This window comes from Labrus mixtus, chromosome 2, assembly GCF_963584025.1.
Source record: "Labrus mixtus chromosome 2, fLabMix1.1, whole genome shotgun sequence".
Taxonomy (NCBI): Eukaryota; Metazoa; Chordata; class Actinopteri; order Labriformes; family Labridae; genus Labrus; species Labrus mixtus.
Window position 1 is genome coordinate 28,976,269 of NC_083613.1, and position 20,949 is coordinate 28,997,217.

A 20,949-nucleotide genomic window follows, 5' to 3' on the forward strand; every position below is an offset into this window, starting at 1 on the left:
AGCACCACACAATGAACCTTTTATTTAAACATGAACTTTTTCATTCTCTCCTATTGGGTCAAACCATGTGGGTGAGACGGACCCTCACCTCGCACGGACCTGCTGTCCACACCTGTCATCGCTGAAGCAGAAAAATACACAGACATCTGGCTTCAATGCTGAGCTGTATGAGCATGAACAGGCTGCTAATTCAGCAAAAGTGTGTATATTTTCCTACATCATCTTGGACTAGGAATGAAAAAGACATTGTAGTGCCACTATCTGGCACAGGAATAATGTGTGACTTTAATTTGGTATTTTGGCTTATACATTGTGGAAATATTGCTTTCATATTTCAGTATGATTCATATAAACCAACACTGGCTGGCGTGAAACCTCAATTGTTGGAGGGTTACCAGGAAGTGAAAAAGTAAAGTGCTTATGAGATTCTATTTAGAGACATAGGCTAACTTTTTACACCTTTCAGGGGAAGTTGATGCACAATGCAGCAACACATGCGTTAGCTTCTTGGAAAGCGAAGTACGATAGATACAAATAGGAAGTGTGTCACACTATATACTTGTTTCAGTTTTGCTTTGACCCTCAGTGACCCAAAGACATAAACTTATCCACAGTTAAAGAAACCACATGACACAGGGATGTACCTTTGATATGATTTGTATGGAAGCAGGTGTTTCTCCAGATGTTGGACGCATCCAAAAGTACACCAGCACTCACAGGTCATAAGATCAAGGAAATGTCCTGGACCCCTGCTTCCTTCCTGCTGCTGTTTCTTTTTTCTTTTTTTTTTACAACAAAGTAGACAGGTAGAGGTCGTAGAGGTCATCTGTCATGCCCAGAAAGGACAGTTAGGCTTGTAAACACAGATGTGCACATGGCTCTGTGCTACAGCAGAACAAAGGCAAAATTCAGAGTAGTGGGATGTACATCATGATAATAATTTCCAAAAGTGATTGTATAGCAGTCTGTGGAGCTGGCAGATGATTAAACTTGTCTAGGAGTGTTCGTTTTTCTGCCCTGAGGCTAACCCCACCCAATTCTTCTGACTGGAACTGCATGGAGCGAGGGCAGAGTCACTGCTCAGTCAGGGAATTAGTGTTTGGTGCTGATTCAACGCTTGTCATATCTGATTTTTCATGACTGTTTGTCACGTTGACCCTGAGGCAGCCAAGATGTAATTTCTGTAGAGTTAATATTTGACTCAGATGTGAAATTTGGCTATAGGGTTCAACAAAACTTAATTTTATTGGAATGCATACATAGAATTAAAGGAAGTGTAGGGCCTATTTCTGCATGACTCAAAGTCATGACATGCATTTTGAGTCAGTGACTAAACGAGGGGAAAGAGTTTGTGCCGCCAGTGCAACAGTCTAATAGTTTGCTTCTGGCGCCACCTTGTGTTTGTTTCCTATAGGCCTAGTAAAGTGTGCTGTGACCTAAAACGTGTTTTCCAAAAAAAAACTTGTGTGTCAACACCTTTCTGGAGCAAGCATTTTTCTCTCGAGCTGCGACAGAAGGCTTACTGTACTCAATGTAATGAAGAAGCTAGTCACAATTAAAAAGACTATTTTTTTTAGGAGGGGCGGGGGGGGGGGGGGGGGGTGGAGATTTGACAAGCAAGACGAGCAAAGCAAACCAAAGTGGAGCCCTTTTTGTAGGATTTGGGGGGTGACGTATTTCTTGAGCACTGTGTCGTTCATTACACAAAAAGCATTTAATCAATTTTATATAATATATTGTATATTCGAACATCCCAATGTTATCTCATTCCAGGTCCTAATCCATATTTTAGATATCTTGTGTAATATGCTGTCTGTACGTCACCGTGTCTTTATTTATGTTTTCTGCTCCAAACTAATTGCCCCAAGAGGCATTAATTAGTTAGGCTGGAGTAACTGAGTGTTTACTTTAAAATACATTTGTCATCATACAATTTTCATTTACGTAGCCTAGAGGCTTGCCTGGCAACTTCAACTCATAAAAAAAAAAAAAAGTGGAGTGGCCACACATGACATGATTAGCATGTTTGTGGTGTTTCCATCCTCAGTATCAGATTTGATTGACGTTAGCGCTACAGTTTTTGGCACGCCGCCAACAATTGCTTTCCTACACTCCGAGGACCCCCTTCACAATAAAAGCACGCCCAGCGAATACGTCTGTCGCCGCCACTCAGCGTCAACGGAGGCGGGCTCGTGGCTGTTGAGCGGGGCTTTTATTGTGAAAGCGATAAGAGGCCGGTACAATGCTTAGTCACGGTGAGTTACAGCTTTCCCCCCCCCCCCCTCTCCTCCTCCTTCCTATGTGGCGCACAGCTCGGCACAGCGAGATGGAGGAATTGAACTAGACTACGTGAGTGTCTTTTTTATTGCAGATTTACACTCAGATTAATCTTAAGGAACAACTACGACGTGAGTAGATGAAAGAGCGAGCGGCAGGCTATCTGCAGGAGTGTGTTTATGTAGCGCTTTGTTGCCGTTTCTGTGCTCGGTTCGGCTCGCGGTGGTTACGCTACTGTCTATTATTAGGAGACTGTTTTGCTGTCAGCTCTATTTCCGAAAACGTTTTAACTTGTTATTATCCTTTTCTCCGGATGTTTTTCATGCGAAACACTCGTCGGGAAACTCTCGCGAAACCAAACAGCGTTATCATCTGCTTCACTAATGTTGCGAGCGTGCAAGGATAATTGTTGATCAAAACAAGCGCAGACATGATGAACATTAGTGATTGCAGCCGAAGTGGAAACAGTGCTTTGTGTGTGTGTGTGTGTGTGTGTGTGAAAGCTGTTAATGTTGAGGAGATGGCGCGGAAATCTAATTCCATCTGGGTTTATGTAAGGACTGGCTTCACTTCTGGGTCATGTTTTGGTACAGCCAGTTCCACTGTTTGCTCGGTGAAGAGTTCAGGATGACTCACTGAGGAGAGATGCGTGCCAACAAAAAAAAAAAAAAAAAAAAAAATGCCATGGAGCGAGTTCAACTCCACTATTTGTTTGTTCACATTTTACTCTTCGTGTTTGTAAGTTAAGAATTACTACGGTTGATGTTGCAGCACAACTACTGCAGTGCTGACCCGTGGTTCTCAAGCTGAGGTGCGGGGGGTCCATCAGGGGTCTTTGAAGGTCCTGCAGAGGAGTACTTCACTTTGTATCCTCGCTCAACACTGTGCGAGAGAGGATGCTTGTTTGCTTCGTCATATACTGTCGGTGTCACCATTCAGAAGTTAGCTCTACATGCAGTTACTCTTCTGTGTAGTCCATTTAGAGTTGTATGAAGGATTGTCTGCAGATTGTTTAAATTACAGGATGTTAAAAGCACTGATATGCAAGTATGCAATTTATTTCAACAAAAGGAAATGAGCTTTGCCGCGTCCTTATATAATCATCATGTTTCAAGTAACATCCCAGATATTGTCTTCTTCGTTTCCAGCTCCTCAATTGTGAGAATTTGTTGCTTTCTCGTTTTGTAAAGTTAGTTTTAGACCACCAGAAATAAATGTGAAGAGGTTCACGTCGATTTAACAAAATTGCGATATTTTTTCGATCGATAGAGGGAAAAAACAATCTGTAGACGCCTCGACGAGTGAAGGTTGTTTTTTTTCAGTCGCAGATGCAGATGTTGATTGGCTGATGTAGTGTTATTAACACATTGGAGCCAGATGTGATGCATCGACATGTAGCTACATTTCCAAGAGAAGGACATCTCAATTTGGACTGCACAGTGAATTGCGTTTGAATTGTTGTCGCAGACTAAACATGTAGAGGACATCCATACTCGGCACTCAAACATTTGAGCTATCAGATGCAGCCCTGGATATAGAGACCAGATATCCGCCAGCTACTCTCAGAGTACGGAGGTTGGGTATCAACTTGGTGGCGACGGCACGGTTATGTAGCATGAAGGCTTTGAGAGGAGAAAAGCAGAAAATGTGATTGACCTCGACCCTGAGGTGCAAATAGTAAATATTCTATTTGGAAATATGTTTGGATTATGGAGAAGGTGCTCCGCTTACAGACTGCAGTTCTACATCAGCGCCGTCATAACGCCCTTGCACTTCCACATTGCATCTGTGACGTCACTATGGAACTCCAAAAGGATCACTAGAGGCAGGGCGTCGAAACACACGCCGCGAGCTCCAGAACTCAGGCGTGCACACACACACACACACACACACACACACAGGGGCTGCTCGCCGTCGCAGCTCTAACGTGACATATTTCCAACTCGTACCTCTGTCACTATCTCTGTCGTTGGGGTCATTGGTGCAATGACTTTGCCCCATCATTTCGCAATTGCGTATTACAAGGCGCATGCAAGCTTGATTAACACAGATGTAGTCTTCCTCTTCAGTTTACCCCGGGAGCAGAACGCTGTAAGGGCAAGACATGACATAATACATTTGCAGCGGAAATCCAGGATGGCCGACAATGTGCTTCGTGTTATTGGACATGTCTTACTATTTTGGGTTTTGGTGAAATATTCGACTATTTGCATTTACACAATATGCCACTGACAAACAAAAGTGTCACTCCACCGTGCTGACAGTCATATCCGTCAAGCCCGATCCAAAGAAAGAAGCTTTATTATCATACATTACAAAGGGAAGCAGGGCATCGGTATTTAAGAAGCAACATTTGGAGATTTTGCTCGAACTTAATAAAACGATTCACTTTCTGTAGGCCAAATTATTTTTTTCCTCTTATATCTTTTGGGTACTTTTAAAAACTTGTTCGACTTTGCATTCAAACGGGGGAACTCCTGCTCAGGTGTCTAAGTGAATCCCTCCTCCCCGTCATACCTGAAGCTGTGTCCGTGTCTACTTGAAACATGAATGACCCGAGCTGTGCGGCAGCTGCACACACGAGTCAAGGAGCCTGTTTGTCAGCGAGCAGCTTTTCTGTCCTGCCTCTCCCGATTGAGCAATATGTTCTCCTGCGAAACTATTTTACCCAGAAACGTGGAGAGAGAAAAGCACAGCAGTAAACAGAAATTGACTCTGTTTCATATTACAGCGGGATTAACTGCTGGCTGACTGCCTTCATGAGGAGTTCACTGGTAACCGTTGACGTGCTGCCGTCTGTTGATAAAACGATACTCAGACGTTAATAAAGAATTGGTTTGTTTTAATTCACTGATTAAAAATGAGGCCACTTACTTCCAACACGTGGAACAGTAAGGTCGTATAATGTGCCATGTGTGCTGCGTCCTCTTATCTCGCCTCCAGGTAATCATTTCTACGTGCACACAGCCTATGGGTGCTGCGTTATATAACTCTGTTGTTTGCTGAGTAACTCTTCCAGACTGAAGAACCGCAGATGGACAACTGGCTACTACTGACTGCTCTTTGTACTGTATGTCACTCGCAAGCGGCTCTTCATCTGTAAACACGGACGACCAAAATGAGTCGTTGTGTTACATTTAACATCATTTAAAACAACACAAGCATGTGTCATCAGGTCAATCGTCATAGCCGTCCTCCCGCTTGTTTTGTCAGCGGCTGCAGGGGAATTCCTCAAGTGGGAGTTTTTTCTTCCTGCATTTCCTTTAAATTGTGTATGTGCTAGAAGTTTCGCTGCACAAACCGTTCCCTCTGCTGCAGCCTTCTTCTGGACTGGTCAGAGGACGGAGTAAAAAAAAATTAAAAAAAACCTCAGCCAAGTTCAAGACTGATTTCAGTTACGCCATCATCCTTCAAAACAAACATAATCACTGAAGTCGTTATGAAGTGTTTGATATGTGCGATACCGCGTGTTTTTAAAATGATACAGTCGCCGCTATTTTTAAATGAACGATGCCGTCGAAATTCTGAAAACTAGAAACTTCAGATTTGATGTCATATATGTAAACACCAGCGTAAGACAGATGGCTCCGTCTTATTTGCACAAATGTGAGAAGTTTCTGATGTTTTTGTGCAAATTACAGTGTGAGGTAGTTTGCCTAATTTTTTATTTTTTAATGCTAATTAAAAACAACATTTTCCATAGTGGGTGCCTCAAACTTGTATTCTTGTTGCCATGGTATCTGAAATTTGATTTGTGTTTTACTAGAATTTAAAAGTTTAAAGCTCTGGTATCGTCACAGCCACATTCCTTACTCACTTGATTCAATCTACACGTTTCTCATTTGTCCATTATTAGTCATATCTTCTTCTTTTTTTTTCACGGTGCACATACATCCCTGTCTTGTTTGTTAAGTTACATTTCCTGTGTTAGAGAGGGACATCTGTAACTCAAAGTAGCACCGTCACTCATTATGAGAACTGGAAAGCCTTGACCCGATGACCTGCACCAGGAAGCGTTCACTCTGGGTGTGGAGGGCATGGTGACGGCGAGAACACGGCGTATCATCGCATAGATAAGCTTTTGTTGTGCAAGTCTAAAGAACTGGACGTGTGACAAAGCATTTGTCTGCAGGGTTTGGGACCTGTACGTCATGATGTGTTTGTAGTAGAGAATTTTAAACTTTGACACTCGTACTATTCAAACAGTATTGACACCTGTTGCAATATCAAGCAAACAGAAAGTCCTAGACGCACAATATTGGGTCATGTCTTTGTTTTGATTTACCCTCAAACTTCACGCAATATCCTGCACAATTACACAAAAGCATTCCAACGTTGCCAATATATTTGTGCAATTTAGGTGGGGCCAACTCCTCTGCTCTTTTTCAACTTTCTGAGATTTAAAATGAACTTGAGAAACATCAGTATTTGTTGACCTGCTCTGCTCTCGCTCTCTCATTGCAGCTTTGGGTTAAAACATGACTGAAGATCTGCATTTGGTTAAAAAGTTTTGATACTTTTAATCACAGTTAATCATTCAAATAGTCGTTATATATAGATGTTATTGAAAAGTATTGTAGTACGGAGAAATTTGACAAACTTAGCTTTAAGTATGTGACCACTGTGTCTCTAACTCTCTCTCTCTCTCTTTTTTTTTTCCTCCAGTTGTCAGCTGACCCAAAGAGCTTCCTGGTAAACACAGCGGTGCAAACAAATTCCTTAACTGGGCAACCTTGAGGAAGGCGTCTCCGAGGAAAGCAACACCCCCCCCCCACCCCACCCCCGCCCCTCTCCATTCCTCAGAGCTCCATGTTACACTTATGACACTTGTGGCACTTGACCCTGTTTTGTTTTTCTTTTTTCTTCCTTTTAGATTCAACCATCTTTTTTTTTTTACTGCCTCACCAATAGAATCGAACTCTGCTGCACTCAGCAGAAGTGTAGCCCTCTAGAAAACAACACTGATGAAGCTGGCAAGCGTTCAGGCTCATCGTCAAATGTGTTTTCTGATGAGCTGCTTCATTTAGAACTTTTCTGCAATTTAAAAAAAAAAAAACTCCACTAAGATGATTGCCTAGCAAAAGAGACCGTTACTTTGTCAGAAAAACACACTTCTGTTGACGGCACTGACATTTTAAAAATACTACTTCAAGTCTTTTTCTTAAACCTTTTTCTACCATGTTAATCCTTTGACGACGGCAGACTTTGGAAAACAGGCATTTTCATTATGTTGGAACTACAAAATGACAACGTGGAACCCGCCAAAACTGCCTGCTCAAGGAGAGTTTCTCTAGCGATGCCATAATGAGCAACATGGCTGGACAAAAGCACTGAACGGAGCGAGGGAATCCTTATAAAGGTTGACTCAAACCACACACGCACACACAAACCTCTTCTCTAACTTTCACCCATGCCTGCGTCTGGTGCAAGGATGCCCCGTACCACTGCCCGCTGTTCTTGAGGAGGAGAGAGAGAAGGAGGAGTACGGGAAGGAAATGACAGAGTGCCTGACAGAATGCAAAGCGCTGGTGACTCCGTCCACGCGCAACGGCCACCGTGTCTTCAGCTACACGTTAGAGAGTCACACGGCGGCCGCATTCGCCATCATGAACGAGCTGCGTCTGGAGCGGCAGCTGTGCGACGTCACGCTGCGTGTGCGCTACAAAGACCTGGAGGCGGTGGACTTCGTGGCTCACAAGGTGGTGCTGGCCTCCTCGTCCCCGGTCTTCAGGGCCATGTTCACCAACGGCCTGAAGGAGTGCGGTATGGAGCTGGTGCCCATCGAGGGGATACATCCCAGGGTGAGTCAGATGTTGTCGTCAAAGGTGTTTTAATGTTTCCGTACATTGGAGACGCCATGATTTACGACCACAGGGTTTTTAAATATATTACAGAAAAAATAAACAACAAACAAAAAGCAAAACTGGTGGAACTTTTCTGGTTCTTCAGCCAGCCTTGTCTGAGGGTCGCCATCAATCGGAGCGAGGTTTCCCGCTCGCTCCTTTTCTTCCACGGCTGGGGTGTTGCAGGCGGCATCGGGCGCCCTCGTCCCCTTGAGTACAGACGAAAGAAGATGGATTATCATTACAGATACAAAATATTTTCTGATGTCATCCCGAGGAAATTAGATGAAAACGATATTATAGAAGTCAAATGTAATAAGAAAATAGAGAAATAAGAAAATTGAAGCTGGGTTAAGAGTTTTACCCAAACCGACAGCAGTGAAGATCAGAGCAAGAAGAGGAGGCTCTGCTTCATCCCTGATAGGGTGATTACAGTTAATATGTAATAGACTGAGGAAACAACAGGGCAGCAGAGATCATTATGTAACACCTACAGGCGACTAATAAATGCCACTGAGGCAAGTGCTGCCTAATAAACACGGCGTGGCTCTTATTAAACACCTCGTCGTGTTTAAACAACATGTGGCTTCTGAAGAGCACATGGACGGGTTTATTCAATGCAGGTAGTTCTCATTTAAAGGAAACGGGGACACATTGGGACTTTTTTTGGGGAGAGGGTTAGGGGGAGGGGGGGGGGTCATTTTCTCCAAAGCTTTCTGCTCTGGTCATGACTGCTCAATGAAACCACCTTTGACATAGACCTGGGAAATGTTGTGTAATAACCTTCTCTGCTGCCGCCCCGCATGTTTGACTCTTCCACGAGCAGCCTGACAGGAGACAGCTCAGCTATGTGATCTTGCATATGAGCGCGGGGTGCAGACTTTTTTTTACTGTGACTGTGTAAAAATGTTTTCACAATAAAAAGACAAACAATGGCGTTGAAACATGAGCATCGGGTTAACATATGACATTAAGTTAGGCCCGACCGATGTGGGATTTTTGAGGCCGATACCAATATCGATATTGGGGAGAAAAAAAATCAGAAACCGATATATCAGCCGATATCTTTCTTAGATCTATATTCGATCTGTAAAAATAGATTTATTGCATTGAGCCCTTTAAATTAGGTTATCAAACACTTGTGGAAAAAGATATATAACGTAGATAAGATGGTCACTCAACTGGAAAGTAACAGCTCGTGTACATCACTGCTCGACACTCTGCAGAGTGATGATGCTTGTTGTAATCCATATAGCGCCCTCTGCTGGTGAAAGCCAGAAAGAGAACTGCTGGAGTAATTCAATGAAACTCAATCGAAATGCTTTTTGACTGGTGAATAAATCGAGTAATATCGGTGCATTTCAGTCGATACAGATAGTCACTTTATGTGCGAGTATCGGCCGATATCATCCACTGGCCCATTAATCGGTCGGGCTCTCATATTAAGGTTAATACGAGAGATTTTTGTAGCGCTGAATTTCAAAAAGCAACAATAGTTAGCCGCAGATTAAATGACTGAAGCTTCTCCTTCTCTTTTCTCTTCCATAAACTTTTTTCTGATGTGTTCTTTTCTCTTCGTCCCCGCCTCCCTCACCTCGCTCACTCAGGTCATGGACCGACTGATAGAGTTCGCCTACACGGCCAGCATTTCCGTGGGAGAGAAGTGTGTGATTCACGTGATGAACGGCGCCGTCATGTACCAGATAGACAGCGTGGTCAAGGCCTGCTGCGATTTCCTCGTCACGCAGCTCGACCCCAGCAACGCCATCGGCATCGCCAACTTCGCTGAGCAGATCGGTTGCACAGAGCTGCACCAGAAGGCCCGCGAGTACATCTACATGAACTTCAGCCAGGTGAGGAAGCATTGTTGACCCATCTTGTTTGGTTTGGTGATTTTTTTTTTCATTTGATGTGTGACGGCAGAGAAACGGATGTGAGATCTGCAGAGAGATAGAGAGCGATAAGTCTATCACCGATTTTAGGCCATACTCTCCCAATAATCTGTTTTTAAAAAGTCCTAAGCAGGAGATGGAGCTTGGCTAGCTGCCGGCTCTAAGTGCTGTGTTATCGTTACTCAGAAGCTGTCGAGTTTTCTGTGAATATTTATGAAACCCTTTAGCGGCTGTTCTAGCTGTGAGACATGACGCAGGGACACCTCACATCTTCTTCAAAAATAACAACCATTAATTCACCTGAAGACGGTGAACGCTCATTATGAAAGTTTGAGCAGCAAAAAATATTTGAATCACGAGTAATTGCATGCTTTTTTGTCCCTGTAGTCATGGTGATGGAATAGGATGACACTGCGCCTCATTTCACTTTAAAAACTTCAAGTGATAACCACCTGATGACATCACACATTTCACTTTGTTACCGTTCCTTTGAGCCGTTTTTTTCCATTCAGTTAACACGTTTCTTTTTCTGTTTTTAAGTTGATGTCGTAACCTTCCATCTACTAGAAGGTCCTAATTTTATTTCAAAATAAAAGCAGGGTTGAGTTAAAACAGCAAATAAAGTACTCAGGTTATCACAATGCAAAAATTCAAAATAAAAGCATGACTATTTTTTATTTTTAAATGCAAAAATAATGGAATTTCAAACAAGCGATTAATAATGTGATTAATCTCAATAAACTTTTGACATTTTTTGATTAATTGCGAATAGAAAAAATGCAATTGTTTGTCAATCGTTTAGTTTCCACACAAACACTCCTGGAAATGTCAAGAAGATGTCGGAGAGCCTGCTCCTGAAATCTTCCTGGGTATCTTACTAACGTATGTCCGTCACATTATGAACTTTTCTCTGTCTGGACGGGCGAGAGGGAGACGGAGTCCGACTCTATGCCGAGAGTGTTTTGCCTTTATGTCAGTGTTGAGTGTAACTGGGACATATTCACGGTATCAGCGAGCGAGTTGAAAAGATCATACTAGAGAGCAGGAAACAGTGTGAGGCTGCTTCGTGCACGTGCCTGCTCACCATCACCCCCGCCCACACGCCCTCAGTCAAATCTTCTGATTCTTTTCCTGCTGCGTTCGCACATCAGCTCACGAGACATGGCAGAGACATTTTATTCGGGCGGGCAGGAAAAAAGTCGGGTTGTAAATTTTGTCTGTATGCGTTCACACATAAAGCTCACCCCAAAGATTATTTTAAATTAATGTATCTTCACTGATCATAACTTCAGAAAGAATCCAAACTCTTCTATTAGAACTAAGCATTAAGTCATTGTCGTAACGGGGGAGTTGTGTTGAACGTGTTTCACGGCACGCTGTGAGTGAAAACACTGTTTCACTTGTTCCTTTGTGGTTTCTGCTGGTTGACTTTTTTTCCGCTTCAGGCCTGCTCACAACAAGCCCGGGCATTTCTGTGATGACTGATGAACGCCAGTCATGAGTCATGATGAGAGTTTACCTGTGCTCTGAGCTTCTCCTCCTCTGAAGAAGAGAACAGCGTTAGAGGCACAAAAAGGAATGAAACGGTGCTCCTTAATGACCGTGAGCCCTGATGAACTGATCGATAACAAACCGACAGATTTGTCATCTCAGGGAGTCACAGGTGTGTCACCCATCAGCTGCTCAGTTATTTCCAAATGTAGTGAAAGTCACGAGTCGTCTGTTTACTTGAAGCCCTTTTAGACATTTTGTAGTTTTCTACTTAAAAGGAACATTTTAATGTTTGTGAATTTGCCAAACATGCCTCCATGATTTAAGCTAAAAATGAAATGAGACTGTGGAGGCACAAAGTCAGACGTTCTTATTGTTCAGTGCGTTAAAGTCTGAAGCGTTGTCTCGGTGCTGTCTCATGAGTAATCTCAGTGTTTAATATTCACAGTGACACACAGACATTTTATTTACTTGACTCTGCGTCGTTAAACTTGCTTTCGGTTACTGTTTAATGACGGTATGGTTAATTTTTGATCAAAAAGATATCACAGCCGTTGTCATGGCGCTGAAGTGTTTAGTTAATTATTCACTTATTGATCAAAAGTAACTCTGGAACAATATGAAGAATAACGGTCTAAAATGTGTTTCCTCCGGCCTCAGGATGTTCTGCTTGATTCTGGGAAACTGAATATGATAAATACTATTGTCTCTGTGTTTTCAAGTGTTACAGATAGAACAGATGTTATTGTATAGTACAGATAGTTTTGTTAAGAAGATTAAAAAGCTGTATGCATGGCATCTACTTTGTATTTTAGAGATCACTCAATGTTTATAACATGTAAAAAAAAATACAATAAAAACAATATTAATATTAACAGGAAATACTGGTTCCAGCTTACGTGCTGCACAAAGTATTAAGTGTACAGTATGAATGTTAATTTTAGATTGTGGACAAGTTCTTCATGGTAAAGGGACTTGAGCTTGTAGGTTTCTTTGGTCTTCTGTCTACTCAAAGCACTTTTACACCGCATGTCACACCTACCCATTCACACCCTGATGACAGTAGCTGCTATGTGTTCATACCAACACCTCATTTTTTAAGTCACACTCTTGAATCCAAACGGTTTTCAATGACAAGATTTTATTTTTTTCCCTCTGTTTGATAGGACAGTGGATAGAGAAGGAAATCAGGAGAGAGAGTAGAAATAACATGCGGGAAAGAGAGCCACAGGTCTGACTTGAACCCGGGCCGCCTGCTTGTAGGACTGTACCCTCCATAGATGGAGCGCGACCTAACCGCTAGGCCATCAGCGCCCCATTTGGCTAATTCTTTTGTATATTTTTTAGTCTAGTTTACGTTTGTATGCATGTATTTTTACTGATTGATCCACTCTAGGCACATCTAGGATTTTAAAAGGTTGTCTAATTCGTGCTCCTTGTCTGTAGGTGGCGACCCAGGAGGAGTTCTTCAACTTGTCCCACTGCCAGCTGGTCACTCTGATCAGCCGCGACGAGCTCAACGTACGCTGTGAGTCCGAGGTCTTCCAGGCATGCGTGGCCTGGGTGCGCTACGACCGGGAGAACCGGCGACCGTACGTCCAGGCCTTACTTCAGGCTGTCCGCTGCCATTCCCTCACACCCAACTTCCTGCAGGCCCAGCTCCAGTCTCTGGACTGGGACCCCCAGTGTAAAGACTACCTGGCCCAGATCTTCCAGGACCTCACCCTCCACAAACCCACCAAAGTCATTTCCTGCCGAACACCCAAGGTGCCACAGCTCATCTACACAGCGGGGGGTTATTTCCGCCAATCTCTCAGCTACCTGGAGGCGTACAACCCCTGCACAGGAGCCTGGGTGAGGCTGGCTGACCTGCAGGTTCCCCGCAGCGGCCTGGCAGCCAGTGTGATCAGCGGGCTTTTCTACGCCGTCGGAGGAAGAAACAACGCGCCTGACGGCAACATGGACTCAAACGCACTGGACTGCTACAACCCCATGAACAACTGCTGGCTGCCATGTGCGCCCATGAGCGTTCCCAGGAACCGAATCGGAGTGGGTGTCATCGACGGCATGATATATGCCGTTGGCGGCTCACATGGATGCATTCATCACAACAGTGTTGAAAGGTGAGCAGAGGGAGTTTCAGTTTTCATTTAATCTTAAACAATTTCCCTGAAGAGACTCAAGCCAATCCATTGTGCTGACAAATGAATCGCGAGTTACTGCAGCCTGATTCACTCCAGATAATGTCCTTAACAAGCGACAGGAAGTCCTACTCTAAAAGCGATGTAGGTTTGCTTTGATTTATGTCGGGTTGTTTTAAATCTGAATGAATTGAGATTTATTTGACTGTCAATACGTCTGTGTTTCTGCGCTTTGGCAGAGTGTGCTCTGTGTCCTGGGAATATTTATATACAGGCTGGTCTGTTTACTTTATTTAGCCAATGAATAAACCAAGAGCAGGAATCAGGTAACTTCCTGGAAACTAAAAGGTTTTGTTCCACTTCCTGTAATATATTTTTGGCACACAGAAAAGCTTCAACACGGAAGATTTTCTTTTTTTGTGTCAGAGCAGTAAATCAAGTGATGATTGTTCTCTGTGGCTCTAGTATCACAACCTTCCTTACTCATCAGGTGGAAAATGTTTTATTAGTTTATACATCTTCTTTAGGACAGGCTCTGAGAGTCGGCTAACAAAAGGTCAATTCAAATGAATGAAAAAAGCCTCATCACATGTATTTGTCCTGCTGTGAAGGCACGTGTCAAACCCACCTAAACGAGGGGTCCTGGCTCAATCTTTAACCTGACAGGTCATCTGAACTACAGCATATTATGTAAATTATCAGGATTTAAGGTTGAAGATTTACCCTAACTCTGACTTTGGTCCTCTGGTGACGCAGACAGAAGCTCAGACAAATATTAACCAAACCTAACCGGCCTGAATACTGATGTAATGACTCACGAGCAGAGATGTGACTTATCAGTGTCGCACTGTCACAGGATGCAGATGTTAGAAAGGTGACCAAAATAACAATAATTAAATTCCCAGTAACAGGATCTCTTGAGCCTGGCGCACACTGCGGGAGTTTTAAGATCCTTCCTGCTTTTTAATTCGGGTAGCGTCACACACTTTAGGGAGAATCCTAACAGATATTCTTCTCCATGATCTCAACACGTGCTCACACTACAAGATATGAACATCTTAGCACAGCACAAACTACAGGATTTCATAAAGGTTATTGTGCCAGACGGAGGTACGCGCCACCTCACCTGACCTCACTTAAACAGTGGAGGTTTAACCGGCGGTTAAATCTGCGATTAAAATGTTTTGTGCAGAGAGGACAAAACTTCAAAAAATGTATAAACAAGTTTTGAGTGACGTGGACAACATGGATTGTAAATTCTTCAGTGTGAGCTGGAGGTCAGGTTGTAACGGTCAAATGCATTACAGTTGTCCAGCGCACCTGTGTGGGTTGCGTCCTGCTGCCGGTCGACACTACCGTCACACTTATTACCGTCCTCCCTCGTCTCTCTCGTGGTTATTGAAGTCACACATGACTTCTGCAAGATCCTTTCATGACGTAATCGTCAAGGTTTTAAATTCTGGTGGCGCAGTGGTTAGAGAGGGCGCCCCATGTATGAAGGCTGTAGTCCCTCAAGCGGGCGGCCCGGGTTTGAATCTGACCTGTGGCTCCTTTCCCGCATGTCATTCCCTACTCTCTCTCTCTCTCTCTGATTTACGACTCTATCCGCTGTCCTATCTCTACAATAAAGGCAAAAATAAATCTTAAAAAAAAAAAAAAGATTTTAAATTCTTAATATCAAACATGTTTTAAATAAATCGGGGCGTCCCCAACAATCTCCGAACAGATCGGGGACATTAAGATTGGATCTTTATTCAGCTCACACTACCAGATAATCTGGGCAGATGATCGGCTCCGAGTCGGCGAGGACCTTGCAATGGTTTAGAAGGATGTTTCAGCTCGATTATCCTGCAGTCTGAGACAGGCTTTAGACATGTTAGTGGATGGGATGCTATAACGGAGTTGTGTTATTTACTCCTTCTTATAACTTGGTTGTCTGCACAGAGAGGGATGAAATTGGTGATAGTGGAGACTGCTCATCATTGACACCTTCTCATCAAAACCTTGAAACTTTAGTTTTGATTTTCTTAAAATGAGAAAAAAAAAAAAAAGTGAAATAGATCCTTTAAAATATAAAATAATCACCCCTTCATTATTCTGTTCTCTACAGGTATGATCCAGAAAAGGACCAGTGGCACTTGGTAGCTCCTATGTTGACACGCCGTATCGGTGTGGGAGTGGCTGTCATCAACCGGCTGCTTTACGCTGTCGGGGGTTTCGACGGCGCCAACCGGCTCAGCTCCTGTGAGTGTTACAACCCGGAGAGGGACGAATGGAAGACCATGGCCCCCATGAACACCGTGCGCTCTGGAGCAGGTAAGGGTATAAAAAACAACTTTGCTGATTGTCGGTTCTGATACCAATGTTTTCTTCATTACTTCTTTGTCGTTCTTGGTGTCAGTTTTTAAAATGAGCTGTGATTAGATTCATTTAAATTCTTCTGCCCAATAAAAAAAAAACTTCTCTAAGCCAGCAGTTAGGTGTATTAGCGTGCATGCATTAAATTGATGCAAGACAACAGGTAAACATCAACTACTGGCAACAGTTCCACGTTATTTGCTGATTGGCTGATTGGCTGTGAACCGGGTCGATTGTGGCTGATACTGATGTTCACCTCATGTATCAGTGTATCCCTCCACACGAGGCAGACGTTTTACAGCTGCTTTAACTGTCCCTCTAATTAAATCAATGAGATGAAATGCAGGATTTAAATGGTTAAGACTCATTCTCTATAACTGAAACATTAATGTCTAGAATCTCATCCCACGTTGTGCCCTGTGGAACACCACAAAGTGGTTCAATAAGTAATTTAAATCATCTGAACAGACTCTTATTTCTTAAGCAAAATGTAAATCCTATCGATTAATGATTCATTAAACTCAGTACAAATTATATTTTGACAGTTTTTAAATGTCAATGATTGATATAATTCTACTAAAACACAGTTTTTGCCTCAACAGCAGCCTAACAAAGCTATTAAAACAGTTAACAATTCATCTTTAATTATTCTGTTGAGTATCCGGTCGAACCGCAGGATCCACCGCCAACTCCTTCATGAAAAATGGCAACCCGATATTTGTCAATCAACCAGATTTATTGAAGGGAAAAATGTTTAGTTTGGACCTCAGACGGTACAAAGTGTGATAGAACAAAGAAACAATCTTGTTAAAAAAGAACTTCACAGACTTTTAGCCACAGTTTTTCTTACAGACACATCTTCACGACCTACTGAAAACAGCTCCGAGACCCACTTTTGGGTCCCGACCCACCAGTTGAGAGCCTCTGATCTAGAGTGTAACATGAATGGTTACTGCACCATTCAGTCACTCAATGCTTGTTTATGTGCTTTCAGGATGTTCTGCTCCAGCTCACATTAAAGTCATCTAAGACTTGTATAAACTAATGTTTGATCTCGTGTAGGCGTCTGCTCACTGGGAAACCACATCTTTGTGATGGGCGGCTACGACGGGACCAACCAGCTGAACACAGTGGAGCGCTATGATGTGGAGACGGATACGTGGAGCTCTGCTGCCTCCATGAGGCACAGGCGCAGTGCTCTGGGAGTCACTGCACTACATGGACGTATTTATGTGCTGGGTAAGTGGTAGGACGGCTGAAAACTGACTATTAAGAGTTACAGCAGCAAGCTGAAGTCATGTATAATAACACATTTACATTTAGACACATACTCCATTTAGTTCATTACGTTGTATGGCAGTACAGACTTATAAATATAAGTCACTTTTCTAATAATAAAAGCATTCTGATGAAGCAAAGCTCTGATTTTTAAAAAGCTCTTTAAATGAAAAGAGTGCTGCAGGCTGTAATATAGAAAGCTGCATCATTTAAATGCACATCGTGTAAATTCCAGGGGGCTCTCGATCAAAACAATAACAAAACATGACGCTGAGGCTGGCGGTGAATCATGGGAGTTCTCTCTGCTACTCTGAAAAGATGAAGCTGTTTTATATTACACAGTGATGATACATTGTTCCATGGATTAAATGCATTATGAACTGGGATCCGTTCAGCACGACCATCTAGTTGCATTGTGGGTAATGCAAGCAAAAAGTGTTAATGCGGTTTTTGATTACCGGTTATAAAGAAGATGTTGTTTTGCTATTTTTTTTGTAGTCCATCATGAGAGCCACAATGTCACAAGAGTTCAGTGTTTAATGGTTGTCATCCTCTTTTATTCAAATATACTAATTGGACAAAATGTTGTGTTTGCAGGAGGTTATGATGGCACCACGTTCCTGGACAGCGTGGAGTGCTACGACCCAGAGAACGACACCTGGTCTGAGGTCACTCACATGACTTCAGGGCGAAGCGGCGTGGGCGTAGCCGTTACCATGGAGCCGTGCCAGAAAGAACTGCCGCCGTGTCAGAGTTCTGAAAGGGAAAACGGAGCCGCCTCACCAGCCTATCAGTCCTTAAACTCCAGCTTCAGCTCGCACCACAGTCAGCGGCACAGCGGGTCCTTCAGCTCATGAGGCTCATCATACACACACACACACACACACACACACGTGTACAAATGAGCAATCAGAACGCCACTCTGTTCTTCCAAATTCAAATTAAAGACCCTCACATTATGATTAGAGACAGAGGTGACCATTCGTGATGCCTCAGTGATTCTAGGGATCACAGTTAAAGCAAATTTCCAAAAAATCAGAAACACTTTATTTGAAAGATGCCGTGTGGATTTTTAATGTCTAGACAAAAATCAATTTAAATGTCCACATTTAAGGCCCTTGTACATCCCATGTGACACCAGAATCTAAAGCAAAGTTTTCAAGACATGAATCAGTTCATTTGTATCTAGTAAGTGGTGTTCGGCCAAATTTGAAAGACCTCAGTCTGTGAGATTGACGTCCACAGTTGGAGCATCATCTCCCAGGTTAGAGCCATGGGAGGAAAGGGCTGCAGAATAAATAAATAAAAAGGGGGGTGGGGCCATTTACTGGCTCTAAGAGTCATCAAGGGCTCGTTTTACTTGCAGAGCAAACCCATGCAGAAGTAAAAATCTGCAGGGAGGAAAAATGGATCAATTGCGGTTGTCAGCATAGGCCGTAGATTTCAAAGTGCCATTACAATGCCCGTGGGCATTACCGTCAGCAGTATATTGACCTGAGGGGCTCTGAAGGAGCGGCACAGACAGACAGACAGACAGACAGACAGTGTGGGGGGGGGGAGACACTTGGAAACCCAGAGAGCCATGAGTTAAAGCTTCAGGGTGACGATGGGCCTCATGCAAAAACATTCAGTGGAAACTTCTTTATAAAAGTCAGATAGATCAAATTTACCAACTTCACAGATGTGTTTTTGAAGTTAGAGTGCCACCTGTTAACGAGCAGGTTGCATTATTTGGAAATTCAGAGCCGCAGTAATCCCTGTTAAAGGCCACTTTCTTATTCAAACAAGTTGCTTTCACAACTTTCTCTTTTGCTCTTGGCAACATTTGGATTCACTCCTACATCAAGTTGAGATAAAAATCTATCCACACAGTACTAATTGTTCTTTTGCATGAGGCTCAAAGTCCAAGTGTTGGTATAGGAGAATCAGGACCTGAAAGTAACAAATGTGTCCTTTACTAATACCCACTGGTAGGTTCATGGAAATGTTTATTGTTTTTGGTAAAGGTGTTGGCCAGGTATTGAGTGTTGGCTCTTATGAAGCGAACAGGAAGTCTGGTCTTGTGTCGTGGCTTTGTTGGGGTGCCAAGTGGATGTTAAACGGGTTTCGACCGTGTTTAGAGGAAAGGGAATACTGTAGCATTTAAATAACCTCACTGAATGTGTTTGACAAAAACACTCATCACTCACACAACCTGCAGACCCCTACCTACAGCTGACTCTCTTCCTCCAGACCTCAGAAACAGAAGTGACCATGTTTGTGCATTAGTGTTCAGATATATTGTAAGCTAATGACAACGAACTCGCTTAAAGAAGTGTATTTGTAACAGCAATTTAAGCTACAATGGTTTTTAAGTGATGTTTTTGTACATTGATATTCTAAGAAGTCTTGTACAGAATTTCAGAGCTCACTTTTTTATTTATTTTTTCGGATCTTTTTTTTTTTTTTGGTTTTTTTTCTCGTTTCCCTGAACTGACATCAGCTTTGTATTGAATTGGACTCTGGTGTTGTGTGTTTTTTGAATAACTAGCATGCATTGTGACTAAGTAGGAATGCTTGTTAATGCTCATTTTGGATGTTTGTAAAAAACAAAACAAAAAAAAAATTGTTTCACTTTGAAAGGGACTGTTTTTTTTTTCTTGTCCATCAGTAGTTGGAATGAAATTTAGAATATTTAAGATCTGCTTTGTACATTTTTTTTTCCAGCAAAAATACCCTGTACAATAATACATCATAAAGTAAAATATATGTTTATTTTGCTGTTGAAGTCATGTAATGTTTTGTTTAAATCCGATCTGTAGAGTTTTTTATAATAATTACAGCCCATAATCCCATGGATATGTCTTCTTTAGTAAAGCCTCTCTGCCACTAGATGGAGCTGTGGCTCCGTCATACTGAACAAACCTCAACCTCTTACTGCAGCGTGGATTATCATCGTGTTAAAATGAACAGGTCTGTGTTTACAACCTAATCTGTAGATGTCAATATGCCTAGGCATGTTTCAATTTCTTTTTTTCCCTTCAGTAAGTGTGAAGTTGAAATGATCTTTGACCAGCCACCATTATTATAAATCAAAGAAAGCTCTCTCATGGACTTAGAAAACGATCCACATGCAATCCAGTCTTTTAGTAAAAAATAAATCTATTTCAGATAATACTAATAATAATAATACATGTATTTGTATAGCGCTTTACATAGCCTACAATTAAAAGCCAATAGGCAACAGTTAATGGAGCATAACACATGGAGATAAAACAACAACACAACCGTAAAATCAATAAATAGATAGTCTTAAATAGTGAGTTTTTAAAAGAAGACAGTGAGTTTGCTTCCCTGATCTCCTCCGGCAGGTCATTCCTCAGCCTATATGTCTGTATATTCAAATCAAATGGCAACTTCCGTATATTCAGATGGCAACTTCCACATGACCTAACAGTAAATATATCGCTGTCCACTCATTAGATAAGCACTGATTAGGTTAGATTAGACTTGCACAATCTCTTATCTTTGAATCTGAGTCTCTATCTCATCTTGTTTTATAAGATAAGCCTCTGCTAAGCCTCAGTATGGAAATTCAGTTTTTGCATCAGCCAATGGTGAGACAGAAGAAACCACATATGGGATACAAGAGGGAACAAATAAAGGTCATTAGAAAGTCTACAAATGAAA

At 42.4% G+C, this 20,949-nt stretch overlaps 2 protein-coding genes across 3 annotated transcripts in view; one reads left to right on the forward strand and one right to left on the reverse strand.

The window, feature by feature from the left end:
- The window catches only part of LOC132991770 (histidine-rich glycoprotein-like), a 393,411-nt gene extending 374,608 nt beyond the window's left edge, over positions 1-18,803 (reverse strand). Inside the window, exon 1 of the mRNA XM_061060642.1 lies at positions 18,180-18,803. The gene's annotated coding sequence lies outside the window, so the exon portion shown is untranslated. The remainder of the gene's footprint in view (positions 1-18,179) is intronic.
- On the forward strand, positions 2,207-20,039 carry keap1b (kelch-like ECH-associated protein 1b). 2 transcript variants are annotated; one of them, XM_061060516.1, is made up of 7 exons: positions 2,207-2,349; positions 6,943-8,078; positions 9,728-9,973; positions 12,950-13,626; positions 15,755-15,960; positions 17,065-17,241; positions 17,878-20,039. In XM_061060516.1, the coding sequence occupies exons 2-7, from the start codon at positions 7,773-7,775 to the stop codon at positions 18,135-18,137; spliced, it is 1,872 nt and encodes a 623-aa protein (XP_060916499.1). In that variant the 5' UTR covers positions 2,207-2,349; positions 6,943-7,772; the 3' UTR covers positions 18,138-20,039. The 2 variants fall into 2 exon arrangements, with proteins under 2 accessions (XP_060916499.1, XP_060916507.1); XM_061060524.1 differs by lacking the exon at positions 2,207-2,349 and adding an exon at positions 2,391-2,408.
- The last annotated feature ends 910 nt before the right edge of the window (positions 20,040-20,949 follow it).

What these genes read in the sequence shown, in the direction of transcription:
- keap1b (XM_061060516.1), top strand. Translation starts at nt 7,773, where the DNA reads ATGACAGAGTGCCTGACAGAATGCAAAGCGCTGGTGACTCCGTCCACG. An exon ending in TCGAGGGGATACATCCCAGG is followed by an intron (nt 8,079 to 9,727) that starts GTGAGTCAGATG and finishes TCGCTCACTCAG; the next exon opens with GTCATGGACCGACTGATAGA. An exon ending in TGGACGTATTTATGTGCTGG is followed by an intron (nt 17,242 to 17,877) that starts GTAAGTGGTAGG and finishes TTGTGTTTGCAG; the next exon opens with GAGGTTATGATGGCACCACG.